Source organism: Heteronotia binoei, chromosome 10, assembly GCF_032191835.1.
Source record: "Heteronotia binoei isolate CCM8104 ecotype False Entrance Well chromosome 10, APGP_CSIRO_Hbin_v1, whole genome shotgun sequence".
Classification (NCBI taxonomy): domain Eukaryota; kingdom Metazoa; phylum Chordata; class Lepidosauria; order Squamata; family Gekkonidae; genus Heteronotia; species Heteronotia binoei.
In genome coordinates, this window is record NC_083232.1 from 87,950,373 (window position 1) to 87,965,291 (window position 14,919).

The window sequence follows — 14,919 nt, forward strand, 5'->3', positions numbered from 1 at the left end:
CCGGTTTTGCAGAAGACAAATTTTCTACGGACCAGGGAAGGGGGCGCGATGGTTTCAGGATGATACAATTGTGCACTTTATTTCTATTAGTTTGGTATGGTGGTGAAGTGTGCGGACCCTTATCTGGGAGAACCAGGCTTGATTTCCCACTCCTCCTCTTGCAGCTGCTGGGATGGCTTTGGGTCAGCCATAACTCTCTCAGAGTTGTCCTTGAAAGGGCAGGTTCTGAGGAGAGCTCTCACAGCCCCACCTACCTCACAGGGTGTCTGTTGTGGGGGAGGAAGATAAAGGCGATTGTGAGCCACTCTGAGAATTCAGAGTGGAGGGCAGGATATAAATCCAATGTTGTCTTATTATTATTATTGCTACAATGTAATATATAATGAAATAATTATACAACTCACAGCCCGGTTGCTAACAGGCCATGAACTGGTACCGGTCCATGGACCAGGGGTTGGGGACCTCTGCTCTACAAGAGTGCTCCATCACATGAAGATCCAATTTGAGCAGTTTCTTTCCTGTGACAAAGTTCACACAGAAGATCTTCTCTCTAGTAGATGGAAGAGGTTCATAACATTCCTGCCCCATACTTCTACAGTGCCACCCCTGCCTAAATGCAAGAACCAGGGCAGTAGCCTACATTCAGACGGTGGCTCAGTGGTAGAGCATCTGCTTGGGAAGCAGAAGGTCCCAAGTTCAATCCCCGGCATCTCCAAAAAAGGGTCCAGGCAGAAAGGTGTGAAAAACCTCAGCTTGAGACCCTGGAGAGCTGCTGCCAGTCTGAGTAGACAAGACTGACTTTGATGGACCAAGGGTCTGGCTGAGTATAAGGCAGCTTCAGAGGTTCATATGTTCATATTCATACATATCCATGCCAAATGGTTCTATAGCATCTTACTGGCATTACATGCTGAAAGGATGTTTGTTTTCTTTTGTTCTAGGCATTTCCGGGAAATCTAAATTCTGATGGTGTGGTGCGACACGATTTACAGCATCCAGTGGTAGCACGCTATGTACGGATACTTCCTCTTGACTGGAGTGGAGAGGGTCAGATTGGATTGAGGACTGAGGTCTATGGCTGTCCATACTGTAAGTCCTTCGAACGTCTAATCCAGGGGTGTCAAACTCGTTTGTTATGAGGGCTGAATCTGACGTAAATGAGACTTTGTCGGGCCGGGCCATGTCAGGCTGGGCAATGTGTGTACCTATTTAAGATTAGGTAGCAGAGATATAAACTTTATAAAGGACACAGACAAACATAAATTAAAGATTTTTTTAAAAAAAACATGCTAAAAACATGAGCACTCATTGGTCTTAAAGGTGCTGTCTTTGTATTTCTCCCGTGGGATCCAGGGAACTGTGCAAAGGAAGCTCTGGCTCTTTCCTTCTTTCCCCAGAAGACCAGGAGGGGGAGGAGCCTCAGCCAATAGAATGAAGAGAGGCTTGGCTCAGTAGCTCTGCTGTGCGATTGAGAGAGCCTGGCAAAGCAAGCTATTCCTTCCCCCTTCCTCCCCAAGGGAGGAGCCTCAGCCAATGAAGAAAACAGAGGCTTTGCTCTGTAGCTCCTGTGCTATTGAGCAAGCCTTGCAAAGCAAGCTGTGATGCAGAAGGAAGCAAGAGAGAAAAGGAAAGGATGACAGCCGGTTGCTCGGGGGCCTGATTGGAGCCCTCCAGGGGCCTGATTCAGCCCCCAGACTGCATGTTTGACACCCCTGGTCTAATCTGTTCTTCCATGTCTGTTTTCTCAAAGATCTTTTTACCTTGCTGCATATTGCCCTATGATGGTGAGCAAGAAAAAGCCCAACTTCCGTCTCTATGATGTATGCAAACTATATATCATACTTGGAGGTAGATCAAGACGAGTACCTGTGTTTGTCTGCAGCCGTAGAAAAGAGCGAGAGTCCAGTCGCAAATAAAATTTGCAACATGGTATGAGCTAGTATGAGTCACTGCTCACTTCTTAAGATATCAAGAATGACTGCTGAAAGCTCATACCCCACCACAAATTGTGTTAGTCTCGAAGGTGCTACTGGGCTCTTGCTCTTTTCTACGGCTATATATAATATGTTGAGGTCTATGAGGACTTACGGAGGAGAAAGAATCCTATTCCCTCTACCAGCCCTCCTCAGTGATGTTGACTCTGACCGATTTCCCGCTAGCCTTACGCCGCTCTCCTCTTTTCTGTGGGGGTTCCGTTGGATTTCACACTATCTGCCCTGGGGCTGCAACTGGCTTCACCTATTTCATGCGGCAAACGGAAACTGGTTTTTAGAGGTTTCTGCAAGCCACCCGAAAAAGACAAAGCTAGTTGCAGAGAGTGTGAAATCCGACTGAACCCCCGCAGAGAAGAGGAGCATGAGAGCGGCATAAGGCTTGTGGGAAATCGGTCTCTCTTTTATTCCTGCTCCTTTGGCTCCATCCTTTTCTTCATCAACTTTGATTCAATTCCCTTCCTTTCCCCCCGATTGTAGTAGTGGCTAGCACCACTGTCTTAGTGTTTCAGTTTTGATGGAGGGTTTGGATGTGCATGCATCACTTTTAAGATATGGAGGGAATTACTCCCCACACACATTTTAGAACAAATAGTATTTATCCTCAAATCCAAAGGGGTTTGCAGACCCCTGAATGGTAGCTATGGTTGGCCATTTTGTGCAGTGTTTATTATCCTCATGAGCAGTGGCTAGAGCTGGATATTAGATACAGGGATAATGTATCATAGTGACTGAGCTGTGACCCAGGTAATGCCTGCTGCAAATCGTGACCTCACAGTGGCCTTGGATAAGTTGTCTTTCAGCCCATTGTTCTGCAGTTGTGGGAATAACAATACTGATTTGTTGTAAGGGTTATGGAGAGAATATGTACGTGAAACAGTCTGAACACTCAGGATATGCTACAATTAGGTTTCTGGTGTTACACTTCTAGTTTTCTAGGCACCCTTTTTTCCCCAACAGTGTCATGATAATCTCCGCTCTTGTCAGTCATTCTTTTCACTCTGTATAGCTCCGCTGCTGTTGAGACAAGTATTGTAGAGTTCTGAATGAACTGGAATAAGAACAAAGCATTTAGAGCATGGAACAAAAATGTACTTAAAAAGCCTAAGGGGGGGAGTAAATGCAAAGGATAATGAAATTCATGGGTTTATACTCATGACTGTCATATCAAAACTCTACAGGTTTCCTTAATAGTTCATGTTATTTCTGGAAACGACTCACTCCATACTGCCAGCCATACCAGGACAAGAACTCCAAGCTTCTGTCTAGGCTATGCAGTAAATTATCTGCCACATTGCAATTTTGTCCATTGAGACATGGAAAGGTTGAACAACAACCTCTCATGGAACTAGAGCAGGGGTCCCCAACCACCGGTCCATGGGCCGGTAGCAGTCCATGGCCTGCTAGCAACTGGGCCGCAGAGTGAGGCAGAGCAGCCCCAGACTAAAGAGGTAGCATGGCCTCACTCCAAGGCTGCCTCCCATTGCAGGCTCCCAGGCCGGCAGAAGGGGCAGCGCTGCTGTGACCTAAGCCTACCCCTCATTTATAGACCTCCATCAATCAGCTGATCCTTGGGGGGTCTATAAATGGGAGGAGGAGGCAGAAGCAGCCCCAGTCTCCCCCGCCTTTAAAAAAAAAAACCATGGAGGGCAGGGATATGGCATGGGCAGGGGGAACATAAAGGCAGACACAGGTGGTAAAACACCCAGCAACGCCCGGCCCCCACTGGTCCGTGGAAAAGCTATCTTTTAGAAAACTGGTCCCTGGTGCCCAAAAGGTTGGGGGCCACTGAACTAGAGGGCCTGTTCAGATATGCTAATAGTGGTGGTGACATTTTTCATCCTTTTTCCTCCCCCAAAAGCTTTAGGTGATACTTTACAACAACTTGAATTACATAGGTCAGGCTAAGAACCAGAGTAGTCCCAAAGCCACTCTGTGGTTTGTACGTAAGTTTTGCATACCCAAACCAAACATGTATGGCAGTGCTGTAGAAGGTAACTTCTCTCACTACCTCCTTCCACCCAACACTTGGCTTTGTGAAGGAACCATGTGGTCAAGGCTAATATTGACTGACTGGAAGAGGAAGAAACCTAGGTTGGTCTGGTATCTCTGTCTGTATCATATTCGTATTGTACAAATATTCATATTGTACCCTTTGTATTCGAATATTCATACAATATTCATATTACAACCTTTCCCACAAAGAGCTTAGGGCAGTATATGTGGTTCTCTCTCCTCCATGTTATCTTCTAGCTTGACAGAGAATGACTGGCCCAAAGTAATTTCACGACTTTGATGGGGACTGTACCCCTACTAGGATCCCAGAGTGATACTCTAATCACTGGCTATGTTTAGATGGCAATTTTATGCACTTTAGTTACTGCAACTAATATTGTGTCTCTTGCGGATGCCGCGTTTGCAAAGAAGGGAAAGAGGTTCTTGAACGTGTGGCCTTTAAAGCAAGTGGTTGGGAAACGGAGCCGCACAGGTGTTCTTTCATTCTCCTGTGGCAGGTAGAGGTGGGACACTTACCTTTCAGGAATTGCCACAGCGTCTGTTTTGCGTAGCCTTGCAAGCTGTTTTGCTGAAGTGAATGCCCATGACAGTTCCGGCTGGCATTCTGCTGCCTTGATGCTTTTTAAGCAATGGCCGATCAGTTTGTCCACAGTGAGTCGATCGCCTGGGAAATCAGGTGTTGCTCTCTCCAAAATGGAGAAGTTCACCAGATTTCAGGGTTGACGGGGTCTGATTTCTACGCTGCCGGCTTTAGGCTGAAGGGTCTGCTTCTGCGTGTGATGCTCTGCACGTCTAGAATAAAATATGAACCGCAACGGGGGCAGTTTATTTTTAGGCTTAATACAAATTGATTTGTTACTTGTCACTGGCATTTCTTTTTTGCTTCAACAACCGGGGCTAAGATGGGATGACAGGAGGTAGCTGAAGAAACAATTTGGGATTTCCGTATGACTGAAATGTTCCCTTCAGGATCTGAGCATCAGTGATTTCCCAGAGAGCCACACTGAAGAGGCAGTGAGGAGAGTTCATGACCCCAAGGGTGGACTATGCTTTCTTTGAGGTGCTCTTTTGAGGAGCATAAAGGGAGCTTTCGTCAGTCCCTAACGCTCACTATTTGGGTATAGATCAAGATACGGTAGTCCGTAGCAGCAGAAAAGAGTCCAGTAGCGCCGGAAAGACCGACAAAAATTTGCGGCAGGGAATGAGCTTTCGTGAGTCACTGCTCAGTTCTTCAGAGACCCCGCCACAAACGTTGTTAGCCTTTAAGGTGCTACTGGACATTTGCTCTTTTGTACTACTCACCACCAGGTTTGACAGTGAGAGTCAAGGTAGTACTCTTTGAGACACTATTCTAAGGCCTACCTGCAAACAGCTTTAAGGTGCAGGGTCCAGTATGTGAGTGTGTGTGGAGGAAAGGATTTGATATGTTGCTGGAGTTGCTAAAAGTAGCCTTGAACGGAATTTGTGAGAATACTATACATTCTGCTCACCAGACAGTCCGTTATACCTTCATTCCAGAGCAGGGGGGGTGAGCTGGTTCAGTGATCTAACATACTTAACTGCCTTGGGTGTTTTCTGAAAAGCAAAGGGGCCTTCTGCTTTAAATGCAGTTTGGAAAGTCATGGGACAGTTACACGTAAACAAGCCTTCCTTTAGGATAACCCACTTGCTTTCTGGTATTAATATGTGCATGTTGAAAGTGTGCCCTGAGCAGCACATAGGGTTGCCAACTCCAAGTTGGGAAATTCCTGGAGATGGGAGAGTGGAGTGTGGGGATGGCAGGATTTGGGGAGGGGAGAGATTTCAGTGACTTATAATGTCATAGAGTCCATTTTCCAAAGCAGCCTTTTTCTCCAGGGGAACTGATCTCTGTCACAGGGAAATCAGTTCTAATTCCCAGTTCTTCAGCTACCACTTGGCAACCCCATTAAATCTCTCAACATTGTCTTTGAGATGCCAGGAGAGGAAAGCAAGATTATTATGACAATGTGAATATTTTATCAGCATATAATGAATATTTTAGTGAAGGGTTCACAGAATTCTGACCTGGTTTGCCAAAGAATAAAAATTCGAATTCTCCCACAAAAGCAAGAAGCACTTGCCAGAAATACATTTTCAGATTAAAAAGTTTCCTCCTATTGAAAAGACTAGATCAGAGCCAGCACGTGGGAGCAGGCCAAGTAGGCGGCCACATAGTGTGCCACTTGGCCTAAGGGCGCCATGAGGTACTCTCCCCACACCTGCTGCCGTCCGCCTCCCCGCAGCCGCTGCTGTCCGCCTCCCCGTGCCCACTGCTGTCCACCTCCCCACACCTGCTGCTGTCCGCCTCCCTGTGCCAGCTGCTGTCCACCTCCCCACACCTGCTGCCGTCCGCCTCCCCATGCCCACTGCTGTCCGCCTCCCCGTGCCCACTGCTGTCTGCCTCCCCACACCCGCTGCCATCCATCTCCCCATGCCCAGTGCCGTCCACTGCCATCGCAAGATTTGGGGGGCATGGCAGCAAGCATGCACTCCTACCCCCGGGCCTGGACTAGATATGAATAGTCTTGAAGACCCATTGCACAGATTTGTCTGTCCACATAGAGTTGTACAAAACGCGTGTTGTCATTCCCATATATTTGTAGAATCCGGTTTTCTAAGCTAGTCCATGTTGCGGATAATGATGAGTTTATCATGCTTGTGATCTTCCTTTTTACATGAATAATATACTTGGTTCTTCCACCGAATGAACCTTGGTTCTATGACGATTGTCAGATGCATTCATCTCTCATCCACATATAACATTTCGGGGACACTTTCTTCATTTTGGAGGGTGGGGTAAAGGAATTTGTCTCCCTGAACCTGCTTAGAAAATGTGGAGCTCATTTCACAAAATCAGAGCTCAGGGTTCTGCTTGACAGATATAATACACTTCTTCATGTTGTATCAAAATCCAGTCTGGCTCATGATGGAAAGCTGACTTTGTGTCATGTCCCTAATTGCCAGTGTTGGCATTCCCAAATACCCCATAAACACAACAATGACAACCACTTTCCTCAAGATCATGAGAGATGACTGGATCCATTCGGTCAATATCTCCTGTTTTAGTTTACTGACACCTGAGCCTAAACAGTTATGTAAATTTACCTATCTGCAATGTTTCTATTAACAAAAACCCTTCAAGGCATGTATTGTGAAGTCATGTCCATGCTCCAAACTTGTTTTCTTCACTTTAAGATCTAATATACAACAAAAAAAACTTGAAAAGAATCCTGGTTTCCCATGATGTTGAGTAGAGGGGTATTTCCACATTCAGAGGCACTAAACCTCTGAATTCCAGAGCCAGAAGGCAAAATCAGGGGAATGTCTTGGCCTCTATGCCCTGTTGTTGGCCCTCCAGAGGACACTGAGTGAGACAGAATGCTAGAGAAGATGAACTATTGGTCTGATTCAGCAGGGCTCTTCTTACGTTCTTAAATTCATTAGTGACTCCTTTTTACCTTTTTGATAAATGAAAAAAAACAGTCACGGGATACTATCTCTGAGGATTATTTGCAAATGGTCCCTTATTCTTTATCAGTTTCTTAACTACTGTGGGCCATTGATGAATGATAATGGAAGTAATTAAGGAAAACATTGCTGCATTTGACAGGAGTATTATGTTCGCTTGGGATATGTTCACATATGCATGTACTTCATTTGGTTTCTCTTCATCATTGACTCACTGTGGAGCACAAGAGCAGATTTCAGACTCATTGAGGAATATGTAAGCTATCTACATTGGGGTGGGGGAGTGGGGATGGGATGTGTAAGACTAGGCTTGTAGCCTGGTGGTGTAAAGGCTCCATTTAAGCAGCCCCCATATGAATAAATTGTTTCTCAGAAATGTGAGTGGTGGTTCCCTGGAAGTCCAAAACTGTTCGATTTGGACCATGCAAATTCTACTTGTGGTATTCAATGTTTTTGCACACACAAATCACACATCTGAAGATGCAGTCATTAAGTGATATTCATACCAGGTGCCAAACAGGAAGAAGAAGATATTGGATTTATATCCCGCCCTCCACTCATAGTCTCAGAGCGGCTCACAATCTCCTTTATCTTCTTCCTCCACAACAGACACCCGGTGAGGTGGGTGGGGCTGAGAGTACTCTCACAGCAGCTGCCCTTTCAAGGACAACCTCTGCCAGAGCTATGGCTGACCCAAGGCCATTCCAGCAGCTGCCAGTGGAGGAGTGGAGAATCAAACTCAGTTCTCCCAGATAAGAGTCTGCACACTTAACCACTACACTAGTTTGGTATAATATAGGAGTGATATAATAATATAGGAGTGATATAGTAATTTTCATGGTAATGGATGTTGTCACCAAGGGAGTAGTTCTGAGCTGGAACCCATATTTGTGCAAGCAATCATTCCTGCACTGGAGGAACCCAGTGGGTTGGATCTAGCCAGCTGTTTTCACTTACCCAACTTCCCTCCATACGACAATCCCCATCCCACATTTTCGCAAATCCAAGTCCCATGATTCTCTCTCTTTCTCCAGGAGAAAAACTGGTTGGATCCAACCCAGTTTTGTCATGTGAATTCCCTTCCATTGCTACCAGTGGAAGAGCATCTAACTCTTTCTTGGCCATGTTACTGCATCGATATCAATGACGTGTTCCCTCTGAACATGTTAAAAGCACCTGTACAATGGCTTTTATGCTGTAGGTCTCAATGTGAGAAACGTATGTACTTCAGGATGCTGTTAATACCGTTCCTTTTTCTGCATTGTGTGATCAACAGAATAGAAAGAGGGATCCATTGTTTCCTCTATGCATAGAGATGTGGTTCTGTTTGTCAGTAAGTAATCATTTTTACCACACGCGCAGAATTTGTGTGGCAATTAAAGGAACTGTTTTTTTTCCCAAACAATGTGCCTGATTGTTTGCAAAGCAAGTGGTACAAATACAATTTCAAATAAGGAGGTAATTAGAAGCCATATGTTGCTCCCTTGCATCTACAGTGTGTGTTGTGTTCCCTGTGTAAATCGGAACATTGCAAAATTAAGTAAATTCGTATCATTTGGAAACTTTGAAAGGAAGGCCAGATTTTTCTATATTGCTAGACAATTCTTAGAGATTAATGTTTGCGGTGCAGAGGGCGTAATGCTAGAAAACAGTTCCATAACACATGTTCAGGTTTTGGTACACATTCATTGGAACTTGAACATCTAGCTTCAGATTACAATGTGTCTGTCTGTGGATCATTCACTGATACGGCATGCAGGACCAAAAGGAAAACGGCAACAAGAAAAAGGGCCTCATTCTGGTTCTTTGCTTATACACAGATCATGTCTCTCTTCTTTTTTAAAATTATACCCTTCCTCAGGCCTCAGATTCAGCGGGAGCTCACAGGAGCGCAACTCCTGAACCTCTCTGAGAGTTCCACCTCCTCCTTCCCACCTTATCCATTGAATAGTAGGTGCAGCTGCATAACAATTCCTGGATGAGCTCCACCACCTCTTTTTCTACGAAACGACCCCTGCCCTTCCTGTAATGATAGTGACACAAAGCAGGAAATACAGTGTTCCACAAGTGGAAAGTAGCCCTTTTGTGGTTCAGTTGCACAATTCAGTTCACCTCTTTGTGACCCCATGGACAAAGTCACGCCAGGCCCTCCTGTCTTCCACCATCCTCCAAAGTCTGCTCAAATTCGTGTTTGTTACATCAGTAACACTGTCCATTCATCTCCTCTTGCCGTCCCCTTCTTTTGCCTTCTGTCTTTCCCAGCATCAGGGTCTTCTCCAGGGAGTTCTCCCTTCTCATTTGGTGGCCAAAGTATTTGAGCTTCAGCTTCAGCATCTGACTTTCCAGGGAACAGTCTAGGTTGATTTCCCTTAGGACTGACTGATTTGATCTTCTTGCAGTCCAAGGGACTCTCAAGATTCTTCTCCAGCACCACAGCTCAAAAGCATCTATTCTTCTGCGCTTGGCCTTCCTTGTGGTCCAGCTCTCACAGCCATACATTACTACTGGGTATACCATCGCTTTGACTATACAGACTTTTGTTGGCAGGCTGATGTCTCTCCTTTTTATTATACTGCCCAGGTTTGCCATAGCTGTCCTCCCAAGGAGCAAACGTCTTTTAATTTCATGGCTACAGTCACCATCTGCAGTGATCTTGGATCCCAGAAATGTGAAGTCTGTCACTACTTCCATGTCTTCCCTAGGCAACACTAAGTAAACCCCGGTGACCCAGACTAGCAAACATCTGAGATATCCCTTCAAGAAGTCTATTTTGTATATGCCAACTTATATCATTTATCAAATATGCACCAGGAATGAACAGGAAACTATCCCCATGTGAATTAGTGAGTCCCTGAAAACCACCCAATGGGCTTTTGCATTGTGCTGGGTTGAACCGGACCTGGAGTTCCATTAGAAAAACTGCACCAGTTTCATGATGCTTATATTGTATTACTTTTATGCCACCGCCATTTCTTCAAGGAACTCAGGAACTTCAAGGTATACACTCCCTGCCCCCCATTTTATCTCCAGTGAAATGTATGACTGACCTGGAAGCTGAATCCATGTCTAATTTCAACACTCCATCTGCTGTGCTACCCTTGTGGTCCTCAGAGATTCATATCTACAGAGATATATGGCTAACAGGCAGGGCTTTTTTTGTAGCAGGAACTCCTTTGCATATTAGTCCACACACCCCTGATGTAGCCAATCCTCCAAGAGTTTACAGAGCTCTCAGTACAGGGCCTACTGTAAGCTCCAGGAGGATTGGCTACATCAGGGGTGTGTGGCCTAATATGCAAAGGAGTTCCTGCTACAAAAAAAAAGCCCTGCTAACAGGGATTTGAATTAAGGCCTCACTGGTTTCAGATTTTGCACGCTGTTCACTGTCTTGCGCTGGTTGACCTCTACCGGGTAATAAAAAGAAAGGCAAACTACCCAAGTCTGTCCCACTTTAAGATCAAGGAGGCCAGCATGGATGGACAGACTTCCCTCATTCCTTTTCATGATTCCCAGATGTGTTGATGCCATTCCATTCTCCTCTTAGTTTTCCATGGAAAACGTTATAGAACTGGTTTTGAAATCAACACATGACACACCTTGCGTTATAGAACAAATACTGTGTCTGAAAAACTACCAGGCAGAAGGTGCTTCTGGAAGGAAAACAGGAGTTGTAGGCATGAACCATGGATCTAATAAAACAATCAGATTAAACGGGGATGTGCCATTGCTAGAAATTTAGAATAATTCTACGGGGGAGATTGGTCTAGTCATTTACGTTGTCGTTATCAAAAGGCAATATCTAGCATATTCTTTATTTCTGTTCACTGATGTCCATGGATGCTTTCTATTTATGGGTACAATGCACATTTTTTTAAAAAAAAAAATAATCCTTTTGTCCATATCGTATAGCAGCCACTTTGTAATTTGTTATTAAGCAAATTGGTGTAACAGGTCAATTGCAATTTGAAATCACTTGATGAACAAAAGCGGAAGGGGGGGGGGACCATTCCGCTGTAAGGCTTGACATGTGAGGTTACTTGTGATTGCTCCAGGACTTAAAAGGAAGCTGTACTTGTAAGTGTAAAGTGCTTCCGCAGTAGCTTTGTCATTTATGGATCACTGGCTGATGATGCACCCATTGGTTGATTTGACAGTACAATAAGGTCCCTGCTTGTTAATTGTTTAAATCAAAGGAGCTTGTTTTGTTTCCTCTCATGCTTTCTGAGCACGTGACTGTGTCTTTTAAATCATGGACATTGTCAATGGCTGCTTACATTATACTTTATCTGAAACGCATTGTGGGGGTGGGAAAAAAAGAAGACATGTCAGTTTTCTCTTTAATAATACCTTTTGAGGGGTGGAGACCTTCGCACTTTTCATTTAAGTCTGCGACGACCATCCCTGATTGAACTCCATGCAGAATAAGGTGAGCAGTGCTATCAACGTCGACGGCGGGGTGACATGATAGAGGTTTACAAGATAATGCATGGGATGGAGAAGGTAGAGAAAGAAGTCCTTTTCTCCCTTTCTCACAATACAAGGACTCGTGGGCATTCAATGAAATTGCTGAGCAGTCAGGTTAGAACAGATAAAAGGAGTTACTTCTTCTCCCAAAGGGTGATTAACATGTGGAATTCACTGCCACAGGAGGTGGTGGCGGCTACAAGCATAGCCAGCTTTAAGAGGGGATTGGATAAAAATATGGAGCAGAGGTCCATCAGTGGCTATTAGTCACAGTATATATATATGTGCGTATGTATGTATGTATATGTGTGTGTGTATACACACACACACACACACATATATTGGCCACTGTGTGACAGAGTGTTGGACTGGATGGGCCATTGGCCTGATCCAACATGGCTTTTCTTATGTTCTTATGTGACACAGAGTGTTGGACTGGATGGGCCATTGGTCTGATCCAATATGGCTGCTCTTATGTTCTTATGTGACACAGAGTGTTGGACTGGATGGGCCATTGGCCTGATCCAATATGGTTTCTCTTATGTTCTTATGTTTAACAGAAGGGTGGAAGTAAATTTCTTATACAACTCTGCTGTCAGCTGTAAACCTCACAGGAGATAAAATAGAGGCAACCACCTTGAATTCTTTGGATAAATGGCTAGACTGGAGTCCAGTTGCACCTTAGAGACCAACAGGATTTGGGGAGGGGAGGTATAAGCTTTTGAGAGTCAAAGATGCCTTTGTCATCTGAATACATCTACCCTCTGAAATTTATCTCTTTTTGGATTAATGGTGGACTATAAATGTAATCAAATGCACAGGTCATTCAACTGTGCAGATTTTCTAATGCAAGGACCCCAGGTCCAGTATATGAAATTGCTGGGCAGTCGGGTTAGAACAGATAAAAGGAAGTACTTCTTCACCCAAAGAGTGATTAACACATGGAATTCACTGTCACAGGAGGTGGTGGCGGCTACAAGCATAGACAGCTTCAAGAGGGGATTGGATCAACATATGAAGCAGAGGTTCATCCGTGGCTATTAGCCACAGGGTATAGATGGAACTCTCTGTATGGGACAGGGATGTTCTGTATTCTTGGTGCTTGTAGGGGGCAACAGTGGGAGGGCTTCTAATGTCCTGGCCCCACTGATGGGCTTCCTGATGGCTCCTGGATTTTTGGCCACTGTGTGACAGGGTGTTGGACTAGATGGGCCATTGGCCTGATCCAACATGGCTTCTCTTATGTTCTTATATGGCTCAGTCAAGACAGTTCAATTTAACTATGATTTAGATAATCATCTGAATGCAAGTCCCACTTACTCATCGGAAAGTTTCCATCATCAACCTTCAGTCTGAAACTTGAGGTTAACGTCAAGTTAGTTTATTAATCCTTATTAGGTTTGTCATGACGTACTAGCATAGAAGATCTTGGCTTAATCCTGGCTTGTTCACCCCTGCCTGCAGAGATGCCAGGCCAGAATGAAGGTGATAAAACCAGTGAGTGAACATCTATGACTCAAGCTTCAGTTTCATAAGCAATCTATCATTAAAGGTAATGGAGTGGCATCACATCACGACACTTTCACAGCAGACTTTTTATGGAATGGGTTGCCATTGCCTTCCCCAGTCATCTCCACTTCCCCCCCACCCCCGCAAGCTGGGTACTCATTTTGCTGACCTCAGAAGGATAGAAGACTGAGTCAACCTTGAGCCAGTTACCTGAACCCAGCTTCCACTTGGATCAAACTCAGTTCGTGAGCCGAGCTTAGACTGCAGTACTGCAGCTTACCACTCTGCACGACCGGGCTCTTCCTATCTTTAATCTATTATTAAGCTATGGTTTTTCATTGTGTCTGAGCCAAGCCTAGCATATCCACATGTAGAAGAGCCCCACGGTGCAGAGCAGTAAAGTTGCAGTACTGCAGTCTGAGCTCTCTGCTCATGACCTGAGTTCGATCCTGGCGGAAGCTAGGTTCAGGTAGCGTCACCGGTGCGATGATGTCACTTCTGGTTGCTGGGTGGGGGGGGAGAAGTGTAGATGACTGGGGAAGGCAATGGCAAACCACCCCGTAAAAAGTCTGCCGCAAAAATGTCGTGATGTGACGTCACCCCAGAGTCAGAAACGACTGGTGCTTGCACAGGGGACTACCTATTTTAGAAGAATGCACTTGCTGCTTTGTTTTCACTCTGTGGACAAGGTCAACTGATTTGAAAAGAAACTATTCCACATGGTGACACAAGAAACAAGGTTCTGCTGGGGACCTAATGGCTTATGTTGAGTTGCTGATGAGACCCTCTTTTAAATTCCTTGGCATCTTCCCATAGATAATTGTTCAATAGAGACAATCACTTCTAAGCAAACTGATTCACTGCTACCCTTTTATTGACTACTGAGTTAAAAGAGCCAAGGAGGAGCTTTGGGGAGCTGTCCATCTCTTGGCGGTTTATTACCGCAGCAGCGTTTCTCCTGCTGACCTCCTCATTCTTTGTTCTGTGCTCTGAGCTCTCTTCCATTAAAGTCTCTCCTGCGACCTCTCATCTTCTTGCCCCAAGTGAGCAGTTCTTCAATCCCATCTTTCCCTGTTCCAGCAGTTCTAATTACTGCAGTGTCGAATTGCATCCTACCCGGGAGATTTTCAGCTGAGTTGAAGGGTCTCTTGTTCCCCTTTGTATGGCAGGGAAATGAATGCAAAGTCATTGGGGAGTAGAGTCAGGGCCTTTCTTTGATACCACAGAAGGCTGGTTCCCCTCTGGTGGCAGAAGGCTTTTGATGTCAGGCACCTGAAACTATGCTGCTTTGATTTGGGGACATTCCACACAGTTTCATGGCACTGTTGCAAGGAAGAGTGAATTAACTTCACTAAAGTGACCTACATCCTCTAAGCAGATGTTTCAGTTTGGGGTAGAAAGATCTTAGAGCACTGAATTACTGTGTACAGCAACTTTTCCTTTTGGTGTC

The 14,919-nt window shown here is 45.0% G+C and overlaps 1 protein-coding gene across 1 annotated transcript in view; it reads left to right on the forward strand.

Annotated features, from left to right (window-relative positions):
* Window positions 1-14,919, forward strand: part of CNTNAP2 (contactin associated protein 2) — a 1,690,081-nt gene that overhangs the window by 759,551 nt on the left and 915,611 nt on the right. Inside the window, exon 4 of the mRNA XM_060247763.1 lies at window positions 942-1,089. Within this exon, the coding sequence (XP_060103746.1) occupies window positions 942-1,089 (148 nt within the window). The remainder of the gene's footprint in view (window positions 1-941; window positions 1,090-14,919) is intronic.